The 19,409-nt window shown below is 37.3% G+C and overlaps 1 protein-coding gene across 1 annotated transcript; it reads right to left on the bottom strand.

Annotated features, from left to right (window-relative positions):
* Positions 1 to 2,459: 2,459 nt before the first annotated feature.
* On the bottom strand, positions 2,460 to 5,676 carry LOC104107316 (ammonium transporter 2 member 5-like). The gene is made up of 3 exons (XM_009616079.4): positions 5,041 to 5,676; positions 4,075 to 4,360; positions 2,460 to 3,320 (listed from the first exon to the last, which is right to left on the bottom strand). Exons 1-3 carry the CDS (start codon positions 5,674 to 5,676, stop codon positions 2,758 to 2,760), a joined length of 1,485 nt encoding a protein of 494 aa, XP_009614374.2. The 3' UTR covers positions 2,460 to 2,757.
* Between the last annotated feature and the right edge of the window lie 13,733 nt (positions 5,677 to 19,409).

The raw sequence follows: 19,409 nt of genomic DNA, 5'->3' as shown, positions 1-19,409 counted from the left end.
ATACTTTAGTTACATTTGTAAAGAATTTCTCCATGTCTATGGAGTAGGTCCTTTTGGGTTTTGATGGATTTGGTGTATTGATGATTGTTTGTGGATTATAACTCTATTTTTATGTATTTGAATCGTTTTTGAAAGATTTAATTATTGCAACTATATTCACTTGTTCTTGTAATCGAAAGAGGCATAACTTGTGATATCTTTACATTATATTGTTGGCTGAGTTCATAGATTCTTCTAAGTAATCGAAAGAGGCTAGTTAAATTATTGATTAAATCTAGTTAGAAGAATAATCGAAAGAGGTTTTCCTAAAGATCGATCCACCACGCAATCTTAAATATATTCATAGTGCTTAAATTGGTTCATTTCGTGAGGTTAAGACTTAATCGAGAGAGGAGTTTTTGCTAAACGTTTGAACTAATAATAGAGTGAATTCGAGAGACTCACTTGAACATTGAAAGTGAATTATCTAGAGTTAGATCCCGAATAATTATCTTGCACTGATTCTGTCAAAACCCTATCCTCTTCCACTGATAACCTTAATTGTGTATTCCTTGTTTCGATAGTCACTAGCCAATATCTGTAGATTTTTTAGATTCTTAGTTAAATTTTATTATTAATCATATAAATCTCAACTGTTGATCCTCCCGGATAGCATTCAAGCTAGAAACTTAAAGAATACTATTTAAATCCAATCCTTATGGACACGATATTATACTATCTTTGACTAGCGAGCACAATTTAAGTGTGTGTTTTGTGCTCGTCATAAAGGGAAGTGTATGTGATTGCGTATGTTAGAGTTTAATTGTTGATATCAATCATGGTCATTGGTGTAGAGTGCTCAAAGATAGAGTAGTCTGTTGGTTGACTCGAGGACGAGCAACGTTTAAGTGTAGGGTGTTGATATTCGGCTTAAAGTATACATATTTTTATGTATATTGCCTCGCATTGTGCTCATGTCTCGTAGGTTTTGGATGTATAATATAATAATTTGTGCTAATTTGCGGTATTTCTATGTGTAGGAATCATTCGGATGCAATTTGGGACGAAAGTGTGCGAATTGGAGCGAAAATGGAAGAAAAGGCAAAAGTGCACATTTGAGCGCCACATGCAGCGTGGGGCGCTACCTGTGGCCCAGTTTCCAGAAGCATAAAATATCCAGCGCCCCACGCTACCCTGGGCGCTGGTGACTAGGACTTGTCCTATTTCGCCCGGGACTTGGTTATTTCGGCTTTACATACCTCCAACTCGTATAAAAGGGGTCCTAAACCTATTTTGGAAGGAGGAGAACGTTTTTGGAGAGGAAAACATAAGCATATAGCCGCCGTGGAGGCCGGAATTCATCAAATTCCATCTTTCTTCCGCCAAACATAGTAATCTTTATGTTTCTTTGTATGAGTTATTGTTTGGCTACCATGTCTATGTGGAGCTAAACTTCTCGTTCTAGGGTTGTGGTTCTTTCATGAATATTATTATTCGGATATTGATTTTGCTTTCTTGATTTATTATATTGGTTTATTTATTCAATCTTGCGCTTAATTATTTAATTGATTGATCACCAATATATTAAATAATATTTACGAATCTAGAATTGAATTCGAAAGTGAGAATTCTAGATTGCACATAGGATTGAGTAGAGCAAGTTCTTGAACCTGGGCATCGGAGAACATATCCGCAGTAAGGATAGACATATACCTAATTGCCTTGCTTGGTTGATGTAGAGAAATTATATATGCATTCTTGTTAGTTCTAATTTCATAGACATATAGGTGTTAGGTTAGCTTGAATAGGCGAGTAAGAACTCGACAGATTCTTATGAGCAATATTAACCCTATCAACCAATGAACTAGATGAATTAGTTAGTCAATTCAATTGAAGAATACAATATGAATATTAGATAGCCCATAACCCCGGATCGTGTTTTCATTACATTGATAACATAAAAATCTAATCTTCCTCTCTTCAAAGTTCATTATTTGTTTTTATTTATTTTAATTAGTTTAGAATCAAATACTTATAGTTTTAATTATTGTTTAGATAGTTAGGATAGCCTAATTTAGTTAATAATTAATCACAAGTCCTCGTGGATTTGACATCCGACTTTTGATCACTTTATTACTTGACGACCGCGTATACTTGCCTGTGCGTTTGGCCGCAACACTGGTGAAATAATTTAGTGTTATTTTTGCATGTCTTTGGAAGTATTTGGGATGGTATTCGTTCGACCTCCTTTTTTTTCGCCAGAAAGATTAAAGTTGATCAATTACTAAGAAAAAGTATAATAACTGAGGAATACATCTAAGGCGCTGTAGCTCCTATGTTAAGATGCAAAGACGATTATCCAGCGTCATATCGCAACACGTAGAACTCCCTTCGGAAAACAATAAACTTTTGCCACTTCGAGAGAGAAGCTTTGGACCTAAGCAATATACTGACTTGTGAGATTCAAGGAAGCGAAAACATATTCAAGATTTTATCTTTCTATTATACCTCCTCCAATTTTTTATTTTATTTTTGGTGAGATTTACATATGTTTGATCATCCCTAATGATGGTAACAAGAAATTCAAACCTTGTACTATTTCTTATTAGTGTCACTTCCAGCAAGGAAATACATTCAATCAATGACCAAAAGTACTCTTAATAACATCATCATTACTTATATTCTTTTGACAAAAGGAAACTAGACTAGAATTAAAAAAACAACATAAAAGAAATGCATCAGCATATCACCAATATTATGAAAATTACTTTAGATGAATTAGACCATTTCAACCTGACTTTTAGAGGTATTATAATTAGACCGAGAAGCTCCAGCAGTCATGTCATCATTATAAGCTGAAAAACCTGCAGATTTCTCAAGCCTATCACCTTGTCCCCAAATAGCATAAGCTTCCTCCCCATGTGCAGCTTCATCTCCGATTTCCATGTCTTCCTCTGACATTCTCAAAGGCACAATGAGTTGCACCAAAAGACATATCAAACTTGTCATTACAACATTCACTACTACAATAAACAGAATCCCGAGAAGCTGAAGCCCCATTTGCCTGAAGCCGTTGTGGATTTTTCCATCGCGAAGCCCATAGAAGAATCCATAGTATTTGTTGTAGTAGCCATAGAAAAGGTAGCATAGTCTCGGGTTAGCAAAAAGGCCAGTTAGGATTCCTCCTAAGCTACCGGCTACGGCGTGGGTGTGGAAGACAGCCATTGTGTCGTCCACTTTTTGAAGAAGCTCAGATTTCTTGTGGACAACCATCATTGTAAACCATGGAATTGAGCCTGAGCATAGTCCTATAATTATGGCTGCCCACCCTTGTACGACACCTATACACCAATATAAGGGTTTAAAATAGGGATCTTTACAAAATTAGACCCACGGATTTATAAACGTCTGACTTGCTATTTTTAGTTTATGCGATTTGGTGGACAACTATTTAGGTTAATTTTTTTTAAATATTTAATTCAAGTTATACACATTGTCACTAAAAATATAATTTAACTTATTATAGCATGTTATTTTATCTAGACCATTTTGTTGTAAACAGTAACTCTTGTTATGGGTAAATATGATAATGTAAATATTTTATACACTGTCAACAACGTACGTAACTAAGCTCGTGATTATAAAATTATTGACATTACAAGAATGCTCCGAATTTAGCGGATATATATTTAGGCATAAACGTATCAATAATTATTATATTAGTTTCTAAGAACTGGTACTTTTTAAGTTTGTTTATTATTTAAACAAGACATGTTATTTCCCCTTAATATATCTTCTTTTGACATAACATAGGAGTAACTTGTTATAACGAACTTATTAATTATATATTTGAAATAATAAACCTAGAGAGTGATAGCAGCTTCCTAGGGGATGTAAACTTTTGAAAATCATGTTTTGTCACAACATTGGTTAATCTTCGTGAACATTGTATAACACTGTTTATGAAAATCAAATTACTTTGTATGTTTATATACATCTATTTTTAACATGTTTAAAGTATATTAGGAAAGATGATTAAATATCATCTCAGTTGCAACATAAATTAAATTAGCAAAGATAAAATTGGTATGGTACCAGCAGCAGGAGTGATAGCAACTAAGCCAGTGATCATGCCCTGGACAGCACCAATAACAGAAGGTTTTCCAAAGAAGATGAGATCAAGAATGAGCCAAGTTAACAAGCTGGTTGCAGCTGCAACATGTGTGTTTAACACTGCCAAGGATGCATCAATGCTGGCTGCATATGGATCTCCTCCATTGAACCCTGTCCACCCCATCCACAGTAGTCCTGCCCCAGCCAACATTAGGAGGATATTGTTTGGTGGAAATCTTTCTCTGTCCTTTGTTGACCTTGGACCCACCTGCAATCATTATCATGGACAATCCTTTATTTGCAAAGAGTTAGAGAGCTTGTTACTAAGGTCTAAGGATAAAATAGATTTTTGGCGCACCAAAAAAGTAATCTTAAAACTTATGATCTTACATATACCATAATATTTCTACGTCTATGGGTACAAGAACCTAAGTTATTTTTTAATTCCCCTTCCCTTTGATTCCCTCTTTATCCCCTTTGTTGGAGTTATTGTTCATTTGGTGACTCGAACTCACGTCCCCGAGGTTGTAGGTGTAGGGTGCTGACCATCTAAAAAATTATCAAATATATAAAATTGTCATTCTTTTTATACAATCCGATAAAAAAAAGTGAGATATAAAATGAAACCTTGAGAGTATTATTTTGTTTATAATTTTTTACTTAATTTTGTTATTAATAATTAGTCCTATCAGTTGGGGAAATGTATATAATTGATATTTTTTTGTAAAATTATTCGGTATCCAAAATTATGTAGCTTCACTAATTTAGATTTCCGTATCCAATAAAGTTAAAACGCTCACTATCAAAAAAAATTTCATTCGTAGGTTCAAACCCACAATCTCTAGTAAGGAGCGAAGGAATCTCATTCCATCCCACCTCACCCTTTTGGTGGTATATATAATTGATAACATTATTATGGTTCGTAGGAAATCTAACGTTGTATCTTACCCAATAAGCAGCGGTAAAACCAGCGACCCCAGAAGACAAATGGATGACATATCCCCCAGAATAATCAATGATACCCTTAAGAGATAACCAACCATTAGTAGACCAAATAGTGTATGCTCCAATTGTATAAGAAAACGTTAGCCATAACGGAACAAATAGCATCCACGCATAAAAATTCATTCTTCCCAGCAAAGCTCCCGCAATTAAAATCAAAGTAATTGCCGCAAAAACAAACTGGAAAAAAACCATAGTTGCATTTGGGAATAGCCCAAGAAATGCTTGCTCAAAAAGGTACTCTTGTTCCAATGCAACATCCACTTTTCCCCATATTGGTATAAGTTTCTCACCAAATGACAATCTGTATCCCCAACAAACCCAACAAACAAGAACACAAGCAAAGGCGTACAAAGCCATAAAAGCTGAATTCACTGCCCATTTCTTTTTTACTGCTCCACCGTATAATATTATAAGCCCTGGTACACTTTGCATACCCACTAGGGTGGCTGCAATTAGCTGCCATGCATTGTCACCTTTGCTCATCCATGGCGGATTCGCGTCGTTTGGGTTCAAGTTTGAAGGGAGCATAGAAAAGTTAAAAGCTGGAGGAAAAGGAGGAGGAGGAGCTAATAAACTCATCTTGTACAATTTCTTCTTTTCCTTTGTTTTTTAGGAGTAGTACGTACTTCAGGAGATCAATGAAATTAAACGTTGATATTCATTTATGGATTATATAGAGACTATAGGATGGTGGACATTCGAGGAGAAGACGAAAATAATTAGAGTTGATTCTCACGACAAGCTGTAATCTCTACAATGGTAGCTTTCTTGTCAATTTTTTTTGTAGTTGATCGATGTCATTACTCGCTATATGTAGTCATTGGTCACTACGCTAAAGTCTGTAATATATTTAATACGGGTATTACAATGTTTTATCGGCAGTGTAACGACATTCGCAAGGAACTGTTTCAGCAGATATTAGAAGAGGAGCTGCCGCAACTCTTGATGCCTTCGTTGTTTATTATTACTAATCCTAGTATAATGATCCGCGCGGTGTGCATATTGTATTGAAACCAAAAATAAAAATCAACAAAAATATGACCTTGCTCGTTTGAGAATATTAACTATTAAGTATAGTAGTAATATTCACCGACTGTGTATGGTCCAAAATACACTATAGGTTGTGATGGCGCCCAACATCGCTGTTAGGCAAGCCAACGGTGAATTACCAACTTAATTATTCATTTTATTATTTTTGAAATCGTAAATTTTATTATATAAAGTAAAGGTGTCTCAATGGTAAGCAAAATCATAAATAAATTCTAGAACACCCCAAAATCCGGTGTCACAAGTGCACGAGCATCTACTAGAAGGTACAATGACAATCCCACATCTGTCTAGAATACAAGATAGATATGATAATATAAATAATTATGATGGAGAATCCGTATGATGCAGATCGTAACATGGAATGCAACTCACCGTAAAGTCACCGCAATAGCTGCGCCCTTGTGCCCAAAAGACCACCAGAAATATATATACCTGCACAATAAGTGCAGAAATGTAGCATGAGTATGTAAATCAACGCGTACCCAGTAAGTATCTAGCCTAACCATGGAGAAGTAGTGACGAGGGGTCGACATCGACACTTACTAGTGGTCCAATAAATAAAATACAGTAGAAAGTAAACAAGTATGAGGTATGATAAATAAACAGTGCAAACAAGTATAGGTACGTGGTACGATCCTCCTATGAACAGTAAACACAAGTTCTCAAATATCGATTACCTCCTCAACCAGAGTATATATAAAATGGTCCCCACCAGATAGGTCGTCAGAACTCAAATCAGAAAAACTCATGGATACAGTGACTTCTTGTCAAATATTATGTACGATTCTATCGCGGCGAACGGCCCGATCCCATAAAAGTATTTCATGAAGTTACCGAGGCGAACGACCCGATCCCATAGGAGTGTTTTATAGAAATGTCGAGGCAAACGACCAAATCCCATAAGAATATGATACATGATATTGCTGAGGCGAACGAGCCGATCCCATAAGAGTGTTATAATAATATCTTGCCGAGGCAAACAGTATGATCCCATAAGAGTGTGGTACATAATCCTGCTAAGGCGAACGGCCCGATCCCATAAGAGTGTGGTACATAATCTTGCCGAGGCGAACAACCCGATCCCATAAGAGTATGGTACATAATCTTGCCGAGGCGAACGACCCGATTCCATTAGAATAAGAAGCTTAACGGGTCCTTGACCCCACTCACAAATATATGTGTGAGTTATGAAGTTTAAGAAAAACTTTGTGATGAATACGCACAACGCGGGAGAAATTCGTAAGGGAAGCACAATTTCTATGGCTAATCAAGTAGCTCATCCAATTTCAAAAATAGCGAGTCCATCACTTTACGCAAGTCTAATCTCAGGTCGTAATGCGAAATAAAGTAATTAAACAGGCAAGGAAAACTTAAATAGTACAGTTAAAGCATGGCGTAAATCTAAGTCTACCCAGACATAATCAGAAATTCTAGCATACACATGGATACTCGTCACCTCATACATGCGTAGCTCCCACAACCTATAGCACATAACACCTATGGGGTAAATTACCCCCACAAGGTTAGACAAGAGACTTACTTCCAATTCGATAACCGGCTCCAACGCCTTTCTAACACCTCAAACCGATTCCAAAAAATCCAAACTAATCAAACAACGTGCAAACCAATCAAAATATACTCCAACACTCATAATTTAACAATTAGAAACAAACTCCCAACTCCTCAAGAATAGTCAACAAAGTCAACCCCCGGGCCCACGCATCTCGATTTCGAAAATTATCGAAAATAATTATTGCCAATAACTTATATAGTATATATTCCTTAGATCATCCAATTTCGTCCATGAATTGACCCTCAAATCAAGAATTTACCATCTTATAACTTTGGGGCTCAAAACCCTAATATTTACAATCCCAATGCGGATAAAAATGATAACCAACGAAAATAATCATGAAAAAATATCAAAATAAAGGTCAAATATTTACCCTATTGTTGAGATGATAACAACGCTATGAAAATCACCTCAAACGGAGCTCTAGAACTCAAGATATACTCAAAATACTAAAATACTTGGTCTGTCCATTTAAAACACTGTCCAGGTAATTTTTGTTCTTCGCCTTCGCGGGACACCTTCGCGTTCACGAAGAATTTTTTTTCGTGTTGACCGGTCAACCCAGAAATCCTTCTTCATGTTCGCGGAACCTCTCTCGCGTTCGCGAAGAACAAAGGTTCGCACCAGAAGCCAACAATCTTTCCCGACACGGAAATGGGCATAAATCTCTTATACGACATCGGAATTCGATGATTCTTGTTGCTATGACTCCGTAATTACGATACTGATATAATGGTTTAATCAAATCACAAATCAAATGTCATTTTTTCAATATAGTATCCTTTATACCCAAGTAAACGACGCTGAAACATCAAATAAGAGTGTGATACAACCCAAACACACCCGAGGATCCCGGGACCCTCTCGAATCACATAAACCAGTCACAAAACATAATACGAACCTACTCAAGACCTCAAATCACACCAAACAACATCAAAATCATGAATCGCACAAGAATTCAAGCCTAATGAAATAATGAACTTTTAAACTTCTAAAACTCATGCCGAACCATACCAAATCAACCCGGAATGATCTCAAATTTAGCATGCAAGTCCCAAATGACATAAAGGACCTATACCAAATCCCAGAACCATAATCCGGATCCTATATTAACAAAGTCAACTCTCGGTCAAATCTATCAACCTTCTAAACCTTCAATCTTCTAACTTTTGCTAAAAAGCATCAAATCAACCTACAGACTTCCAAATCCAAATCCGGACATATTCCTAAGTCCAAAATCATTATTCGAACCTATTGAAACCATCAAAACTTCGATCCGAGTTTGTTTACTCAAAATTCAAACATTGGTCAACTCTTCCAACTTAAAGCTTCCGAATTGAGAATTATTCTTTCAAACCAACTTTAATCTTCCCGAAAATCTAATCCGACTACACGTGCAAGTCATAATACATGAAGTGAAACTACTCAAAGTTTTAAACCTCCTAACAATATGCTAGAGCTCAAAATTATTGTTCAGGTCATTACAGAATGTCGTTATCTTTGCCACCGACCACCTTCTTTGGTGGTATAAATACCACCATATTCACACTATTTCTTCCGCTTCTCACCCTTTACCCATATCTACAAACCAAATCCCTCTCAAATTTCACAAAATTAAGAAGAAAGCATTAAAAAAAATATTTTTTTCTAATTCGTGAAGTTTTACACCTCAACACCACTCAGTACCTATACCATTCAACATGTCTTAAAAAGATTTGTCGATTGGCGTTACTTTAATGGCTGGCTTTCGGTGGACGAATTCCGACAACTATGCCGCGATTCAAGAGACCTCTTCTTCTTCAATTTTGCCCGCTCATTATAACAACATATTTATTGGAAAAAATTCTGTAAAGGGCAGTAATATGATGCTACTAGTGTATTTTTAGTTTTTTGGTTCTGTTGGATTGATATACTTGTGTATCTTGAATTATATTTGTAGGAGCATTTTTATCCTCATGTTACCCAAAGAGACCCAAAAAGACTTAGGAGCCCGATCAACTTATTCAAAGCTAGAAGATCCATCTATCGGCCTACTTCCTTCTTTTAAAGAGGTACTTCATACTAAAACATAGTTTATTGCTGCCACAATCATATTTCATTAGAAATAGAGTGATTATTGTGTACGAGTAAAATCAGGGCATAGTTGTTTCCGATTCCCCAATGAGAGAACGAAGGGGAAGCATAGATCGATGTGATTATATCGAGGCCAGGAACCCCTCATACCGAGAACCAGGAAAAATGAACGGTGTATCTGAGATCGGACACAATAAAGCGACGTACCCCGGACCAGTGGCGAAGCCACATAGTCACAAGGGTGGTCAGTTGACCACCTTTCGTCAAAATATTGCACAGTGTATATAGGTAAAATATTATATTTTAGAGGTATATAATACATATTGAACACCCTTTGTCAGAATTTTTTTTTACTTCTTTTAAATTTGAATACCCTTGGAAACATTCCTAACTTCGCCACTGCCTCGGACCAAGTATAGCTTCTAGACCCCGGGAGACGTGGTGAAATGGTTATGCATGACAGATAAGGGGCTGTAATATTCGCCCTCAACCAAATATTATGGCATGAATCCCGTTCAGTATCAATTATAGATCAACAATTACCGGAAAAAAAGATTTTTACCTTTTTTAGAGTTGTACTAGAACTAAAATTCTCCTACTATATAAAGGAGAATTTTTTCTTTAGTTTGACACGTTATAATACATAATTCAAAGCAATAAAAGTTTACTTTTGTCTCTTAACTATTGTTCAAGACATTACCCACTTGTTCTTTTCTTCACTCGCGACCAAGCTTGTACCGAGGGTCCAATCGAGGACGAGTTCCACTATTCAATCTAAGATCAGGCTTGGTCATTACATTACGATTAGTTTGATCGTTTATTTTGTATTTAATTCACCTATCAGGTAATCTTAATTATTCGTATTGATTAAACCACGTACCCTTTAAATCACATATAAATTTAATTGTTACTCATTTTTGGGGTAAATAGTTTGGCGCCTTATGTGGAGGCTAAGGATAATAGTAGTGATTTGGTACAAATCTCCATAACACACCCTATTTTATGCTTATTCTTTGAAATCTTAATTCCAGGCCAGTCTAAGAATGTCAAACCCTTAGTCTGCTCATTTGAACGTTGACGCTAAGTCAGGCCATCACGACGAAAATAATAATGAGGTGCCTAGTAATGATGTGCCTCCTACCGATCCCAATGGTGTTCCAGTCGCCGACCCGGTCGATGCTAACTCGCAAGTGGCCATCAACATCAATTTGCCAACTGATCCCGAAAATAGTATCCGTAGGGGAACCCGACCAACGACTCGAGAAGCGCTCGAGGGTGAAGGTGATGGGGTGAGCCTACGATTAATTTTTGAAATATTGTAGGCTTAACAAGCGGCAATAGAACAACTACAGAGCCAAAGCCATGCCCCTAACAATCCCGGGAAAATTGTGTCGACTTGATAGGTCATTTACAGTTTTAACCTTAAATTCTGTGTTTCAAAACCTCCATTAGCCCCGTTTAGCTTTTCTCAATTTACGTGCACAGTCTGTGTCTTTTTAAGGAAGGTTTTTATGCAAAAATTTGATAAAACTGTGAAATTGTGCCTTAAAAACTCATTTGAGTTGACTTCGGTCAACGTTTTGAGAAAACGGATCTGGATCAGTGATTTGACGGTCCCGGTGGGTCCGTATCATGATTGGGACTTAGGCCTATACTCGAAATCGAATTCGAAAGTCCCTAACTCGAATTATCACAATTTATTGAAAACTAGAAGCTTAAAAGATTAAAGAATTAATAAGTTTGACTGTAGTTTGACTTTATTGCTACCTGATTCGGATTTTGGTTCTGGAACTTGGGTTCATTACTATATTTATGACTTGTCTGCAAAATTTGGTACAAAACGGAGTTGATTTGACGTAATTCGGACGCCCGGTTGAAATATTAAAAGTTCTTAAGTTTCATTGAAATTTTCATTCGTTTTGGTGTCTGATTCGTAGTTTTAGGTATTATTTTGGTGGTTTGATCACACGAGCGAGTTCATATGGCATTTTTGGACTTGTGGGTATGTTTTTTTTGGAGCCTCGAGGTCTCGGGTGAGTTTCGGATAGGCTTCAGAGTGTTTTTGGACTTAAAATCATAACTAGTGCAAGTTTCTTCTGGTGCTGGACTGTAGACTTCGCAAATGCGAGGTCTGGCTCGCAAATGCAAGCCTCGCTTTTGCGAAGGACACTTCGCATTTGCAGGCATGGGCTGGGACTTAGGTTCTCGCATTTGCGAGATTTCTGTCTCATTTGCGATAGTATCATGTTCGCAAATTGCGAACAAATTGTTCGCATTTGCGATGGAAACAGAGGTGTGAAACCTTCGCATTTGCGAAGACTTTTTCGCATTTGCGGGGTTCGCAATTGCGACATCTGTGCCTGGTCAAAAACTGAGAAAGACTGGATTTTAGCTCATTCTTTCAAATTCTCAACTCTAAACACCTTAGAGGCAATTTTCCCAATAGCTATTCTTCCTAAATTCATTGGTAAGTGACTTTAACGTACTTTCTTTCAATTACCCATTACATTTCATAAGATTTCAATCTTAAATCTAGGATTTCCATGGTAGAAATTAGGGATTTGGATAGAATTAGGGATTTTTTTGTAAAATTTGGATTTAGACCTCGAATTGAGGGCGGATTTCAAATTGAATTGTATAACCGAGCTTGGGAGTGAATGGGTTATCGGGTTTTGATCTGAACCTCGGGTTTTGACCAAGCAAACCCGGGGTTGACTTTTGTTGACTTTTTTAATAATAATCTAAATTGAACCTCTTTCATTCGTGAGTAGTTTCTAAATTTTAATTTGAAACGTTTGGTTAATAATTTTCTAGATTTGGTTGGTTTGGAGGCTTGTTCGAAAGGCAAGACGGTGATTGAATTTTGAGTGGATTGTAGAGCGAGGTAAGTATTGGGTTTAAGCTTGATTTGAGGGAATTAGGAACCCTTGATCTATGTGCTATGTGAAATTCATGTGTAGCGGCGTATATGCGAGGTAACGAGTGTATAAACGCCGCCAAAATACTTGTTTCCCTGCTTTTCGTATTTCATTAATTGTTTCATTCCATATTTTAACTGTTACATGCTTTAAATGCTTCTGTGCCTTTACTTGCTACTTGCCAATTATTATTCTAGTGTTAAAGATGTTAGATTCTCTCATGCCTCCATGATTGACTATTACTTGCCTTAATTGACTTAATTGCACCCTTTAATTATCATTTGCCTGACTTGTCTTACTGTTTAATATTAGTTATAGTGAATTCCCAATTTGGCACGAGACTTCCTTTTTGGTTTTGCTTCATATTCGCTAATCATAGAGATTCTTGTGATTCGAGTTGTTAAATTGATTATACTCATTGATTTATTTATATTGATATGGAGGGATCGGGTTGCGCACCGCAACAGGTGGAATAAGGGTGTGTTGATATGGTGAAATATGGGTGAATTTATATTGATATGGTGAGATTGGGTTGCGCGCCGCAACATGTGAAATAAGGGTGGATTGATTTGGTGAAATAAGGGTGATTACGATATTGATTATGATTATTTAGTGGGATCGGGTTGCGCGCCACAACATATATTTACTTATTGGTATATATATATGGTGGAATAAGGGGAGGATAGTGTTGTATGGTGGGATCGGGTTGCGCGCTGCAACAATTAATATGTTTCTATTCCTTATTGTGTTGTGTTGGCTTCGATACTTTCCTATAGGAATCTAAGGATTGGTACAACAACAACAACAACCCAGTATAGTCCCACTAGTGGGGTTTGGGGAGGGTAGTGTGTACGCAGACCTTACCTCTACCCTGGGGTAGAGAGGCTGTTTCCGATAGACCCTCGGCTCCCTCCCTCCAAGAACTCTCCACCTTGCTCTTGGGGTGACTCGAACTCACAATAAAGATTGGTATTTCTGGCATTTACTAGTTTTTCTTCGAAGATTAAGTTATTTTCATGAGTTGACTGCCTTATTTTGTTTCCATATTTTCCGTTTCTGTCATTATTTTATACTGCGTACATGTTATATTGTAAGTGACCCACCTTAGCCTCGTCACTACTTCGCCGAGGTTAGGCTTGATACTTACCGAGTACATGGAGTCGGTTGTACTCATACTACACTCTGAACTTCTTGTGCAGATTTTGGAGTTGGTCTCAGCGACGGTCAGTAGATTGCTTGGGTTGACTATCAGTGTGGAAACTTGAGGTACAACTGATCGGCATTTGCAACCCTGAAGTCCCCTCCTCCTTTATCTCAGATGTGTATTTTTCTTTCAGACATCTTTACTTTTGTTTAGACCTTTATCTGTACTATTCGCGTAGCTCGTGCACTTGTGACACTAGATTCGGGGCTGTATTAGATATTTCAGTTGTTATATTTTTCCGCACTTTACTTTAGAATTTATTTCAGTTATTTTGATATATTTATTATTATTATTATTTAATTTGAACTGTTAAAAATGGATAAACTATTATAATGTTGGCTTGTCTAGGAAGTGTAATGTTAGGCGACATCACAGTCCCGAGGGTGAGATTTCCGGGTCGTGACAAAAATACTCGAAGAGACGAACAAGTTGCCGTGAGACCGGGTAAAGTTGAGCCCGGAGAAACTTTAGATGTATTGAATATACTCGAAGCATTAACAAAACGAGTGGAGTTAGGCGAGAAAAAGATTGAGGCAAATGACAAGAAGGTGGAAACATACAACTCCATAGTCGATCAGATCCTGGGAGTACCTACGATATTAAAGGGACCGAATTCCAAAAAAATTATCCAGAAGCCCTTCCCCCCGAGCGCAGCACCGAAGCCGATCCCGAAGAATTTTTGAATTCCAAACATTCCCAAGTATAATGGGACCACATATCCAGATGAGCATGTAACCTCCTATACATGCGCAGTCAAAGGGAACGACTTGAAAGATGACAAAATTGAGTTAGTGTTGCTGAAAACGTTTGGGGAAACTTTGTCCAAGGGGGCAATGATATGGTGCCACAACTTGCCTCCAAATTTCATAGACTCGTTTGCTAGGCTTGCAGATGTTTTCGTAAAGGCCCACACCGGAGCCTTCATGGTCGAGACCAGAAAGTCAGATCTTTTCAAGATAAAAAAAAGGGATAACGAGATGCTCAGTGAGTTCGTGTCAAGATTCCTGATGTAACTGATGGATTTACCAACAATTATGGATGATTGGGCCGTTCAAGCATTCACTCAGGGGCTCAACTACCGAAGCTCTAGGGCCTCTTAACAGTTAAAACAAAATTTGGTAAAGTACCAGACCGTAACCTGGGCCGACGTCCACAACAGGTACCAATCGAAGATTAGGGTCGAAGACGACCAACTTGGGGTCCTTCTGGATCTGTTTACCCCATCAGAACCGATGATAGATCTAGGAGGGCCATTGATCAGGAGATAAGGCCGGTCCGAGATCTATATCAGCCATACATCGTGGATCAGAGGGGAAACATATTCGGGAGTTATCCAACTAGGAACGAGAAGAGAAGTGATCGAGGGCCGAGCTGCCGGGTCTTGATGAGTAAGAGCAAGTTTGGCAGGTCGATCAGGAGTAGGGAATGTGATGACCCAAAATATTATCTTTAAATTTAATGATTAATTATGTGATCTACGCACTATTTACCATTACTCGACTTGAGTGTGCAGTCCGTAAAAAAATTTCAAAAAAGTTTTCAGGTGAAAAATGGATTGTGAATTAGAGCTTTAAAACTCAACTGAGTTGACTTTGGTCAACATTTTGAGCAAACAGACTCGGATCAGTATTTTGACAATTTTGGTAGGTCTGTATCATGATTTGGGACTTAGGTGTATGCCCGGAATCAAATTCCGAGGTCCCTAGCTAGAGATATGGAATTTTGATAAAAAGTTAAAAGTTTAAATTCAAATAGTGATCGGATGTCAAATTATGTGCAAATGACCCCGGAATAGAATTTTGATGATTCCAACAGCTTCGTATGGTGATTTTGGACTTAGGAGCGTGATCGGAATTTTATTTGAAAGTCCGTAGTAGAATTAGGCTTAAAATGCCGAAAGTTGAATTTTTGGAAAGTTTGACCGAGGGGTTGACTTTTTGATATCGGGGTCGAAATCCGATTCTGAAATTTTTTATAAATCCATTATGTCATTTATGACATGTGTGCAAAATTTGAGGTCAATCGGAATTGATTTGATATGTTTCGGCGCAAAATATAGAAGTTGGAAGATTTGAAAACTCATAATTCGATTCGATACGCGATTCGTAATTTCGGCATTGTTTGGCATGGTTTGAAGCCTCAACTAAGTTCATATTGTATTTTAGAACATGTTGGTATATTTGGTTAAGGTACCGAGGGCCTCGGGTGGATTTCGGAAGGTTAACGGAATGAATTTCGGACAAAAAGGAGCTGCTGGAATTTTTCTGCTGCAGAAGCCGTTTTTGGACAGCAACCGGTGCAATCGCAGAGCTGACTTTGGAAGCTTATATCTTGAAATCTATAAGGAATCTGAACATTTTCAAAACATGAAAGTTGTAGCTCTTTGATTCTAGTTTCCAGAATGATAAACCATTTATCATTCAGACATTTATACAAAATGTTATGATCGATTGACTGAAGCTGCTACTGCAGATTTTTGCTACAGCAGTGTGCATCGCCAGAAATTTCTGCTGCACAGGGCTGACTTTGGGAGCTTATATCTCGCAATCTATAAGGAGTTGGGCGATGAGCAAAACATGAAAGTTGTAGTACTTTGTATCTAGTTTGCAGAACTTTAAACCGTTTGGCAGTTGGAGTTGAGTACAAGAAGTTATGATTGATACACTACAGGCTGTCGAGGAAGAGTTTGATGTTTTCAACATAAGCATGTAATGATCCAAAAGTCCATTTTTAGTTCTAGAGATCGAAATTCGATTTCGAGACTTTCAACATTTTGATAATGAATTATAGGAGTGATCTGAAAAGTTTGGTCTAATTTCATCAAGTCGCGATTGAGTTTTAAGCGCGAAATATGAGTTAATTATTTAACGAGCAAAATTAGTATCACATTGAGCAAATGAGCTCCGAATTGGGTTTCGATTAAATGAATGGGTTCGTAGTTTTATTTGTGACTCATAGGAACAAGAATCGTCGAATTTCGAGTTCGTATGATGGAGTTAGAGCCTTTTTAGTAAAATAAAACTGTTGGTGTAAATAGTCCTGGTGTGCACCTTTAGCGACCAGATATGACACTTTTAGCGACGAGATTGGACTTTTAGCGACCGGAATAGTGTTTTTGGGGCAGAAACTTATGGACCAAAAATGGTCATTTCCTTCATTTCGTTTTGGAGTTTTGGAGCACGGTTCTTGGGCGATTTTGAGGATTTCTTCAAGACTTCAACTTGGGTAAGTGTCCTATATCCAAATGTGATTATATTTCATAAATCCATGGTCATATTCATCATTTATTTCGGATTTAAATGGAAGAAATCAAGATTTTTGCAAAATCTTCCAAAAACGAAAATTTAAGATTTGGAGGTCGAGTTGTTATCGGATTTTGGTAAAATTGGTATGGGTGGATTCATAATTGAACTGGTTGTCGGATTGTGTAAGTTTTGCCGGATTCCGGGATGTGGGCCCCACAGGCAAATTTTGAGCTAATTTCAGATTTTAATGAAAATGTAATATTTTCTTATGAAAGTGATTACTATAATTTTTGTTGACTGTATCGAATTAATTATGACTAGATACGAGTCGATCGGAGTCAGAAATTCGAGGAAAAAGCATAATACTTGGTTAAATTGAAGCAAGTCGAGGTAAGTGACTTGTCTAATCTTGTGTGGGGAAAATTTCCCCTAGGATTGGTATTGATGTAATTATTGAAATGTGTTGAAAGTCGTGTGCACGAGGTGACGAGTGTGTACACGGGCTAAATTGCGAAAGATTATATTTTTAAATTGTGTAGATCACTGTTGCGCATTTATTAAATTATTTTATCTTGTTATATTCTTCATCATTGATCTGAGATATATACTTTAAATTTGTTTGATCTTTTCTTACTAATTGTTTTACCTGTTTAGTTGAAACTTGGTTTCTTTTATTCTGTACATTATTTGAAGGTTGATTTTTTTTAAATTAAATATTATTAATATAAAGTATTTGATATTTTAAAACTTGATATTGAAGCAACGTAGTAAAGATTTTGAAATATTATTTTCCTAAATTATTTACTCCTGAATATTTTTATACTCATTGTGAGGGAGCCGTGAGCTCTTTATTGTGGCAAACTATTATTGATGATTTATTTTGGCATGAGCCGTGCAAACTATTATTGATGATTTATTTTGGCATGAGCCGTGAGCTCTTTATTGTGGAAAAATATTGTTGTTGCATTATTTTGGCAAGTTAAATTATTTGAGCACTTGAGGTGCAAATTGTGATATATTGTGATATTGATACGCATGCGGTGGTATAAGGTCTGGGTGTTGAGACGCATGCGGTGAGATAAGGGTGGCTTGATACGCGTGGCTAGTAGGGAAACTACTATAAGTCATGCGGTGTGATAAAGGTGGCTAAAACACGGGATGCTATTTCGGAAAAAATATTTTCTTTAAATAAATTGTGAAGGCTCCCGCGGTGATATAAGGAAATGAGATATTGTGAATTTATTTATGATTTGGGACTACGAGGCGGTACCTCGGGAGTGCCCTTGTTGATATTGATTTATGGCCGTAGTTGCCTTTGATTATTATTGTGATTTTCATAAAGTTGAAGGAAATTCTGTTTTGATTTTCACGAGATATTATTTGCAATTATTTGGTGTCATTAAATGTGACATACTATTTGATTCATTTTCAATGTCATTTTATTTTACTACATTGATAAACATTTTACCATGCAATTATTATATTCCAGTAGGGCCTCACCTGACCTCGTCACTACTCTACTGAGGTTAGGCTTGGCACTTACTAGGTACCGCTGTAGTGTACTCAAACTATGCTTCTGCACATCTTTTTGTGCAGATCCAGGTACATTTTACCAGCCTAGACGTCATTGAGTTACCTGCGCACGGAGACTTCGAGGTATATCTGCCAGCGTCCGCAGACTCCGGAGTCCCCTTCTATCATTTTATGTTGCTTCCTTATATTTTATCTAGACCTTGACATATAGAGACATTGAGAATAAATTCTTAGAAGCTTGTGACTTATTTCTACCGGGTTTTGGGAGTTGAAATTGTTTGAATTGTAGTTTATTTATTTCAGATATTTATTATTATTCTGCATTGATAGGCTTACCTAGTCTTAGAGACTAGGTGTCATCACGACATCCTACGGGGGGAATTTGGGGTCGTGACAGGGAAACACCAAGATTATCATAGTACAATTTCACCGTGGATGCTGTAAGCATCATGTCGTCCATAGGGCGCATCAAAGAGACCAAGTGGCCCTGACCATTGCAGTCTGACCCTACCTAGAGAGATCCTAATTTGATGTGTAAGTATCACGGCACTTACGGTCATTAGACCGAAGATTGCCAGAAGTTAAGAGAAGAAGTTGATCGATTATTCAATAATGGGCATCTCCGAGAATTCCTAAGCGAGCGAGCCAAAAACCATTTCAGAAATAGGGACGCCAACAAACAGGTCGAACAAGAGGAGCCTTAACATGTGATCAAC

The sequence above is a fragment of the Nicotiana tomentosiformis genome, chromosome 8 (genome assembly GCF_000390325.3).
Source record: "Nicotiana tomentosiformis chromosome 8, ASM39032v3, whole genome shotgun sequence".
Taxonomy (NCBI): Eukaryota; Viridiplantae; Streptophyta; class Magnoliopsida; order Solanales; family Solanaceae; genus Nicotiana; species Nicotiana tomentosiformis.
This window is presented reverse-complemented; position numbering and strand designations above follow the sequence as displayed.

Coding starts and splice junctions, on each gene's coding strand:
- LOC104107316 (XM_009616079.4), bottom strand. CDS start 5,676: ATGAGTTTATTAGCTCCTCCTCCTCCTTTTCCTCCAGCTTTTAACTTT. Junction 4,361..5,040: donor GTTTTACCGCTGCTTATTGG/GTAAGATACAAC, acceptor TAATGATTGCAG/GTGGGTCCAAGGTCAACAAA. Junction 3,321..4,074: donor TGCTATCACTCCTGCTGCTG/GTACCATACCAA, acceptor ATTGGTGTATAG/GTGTCGTACAAGGGTGGGCA.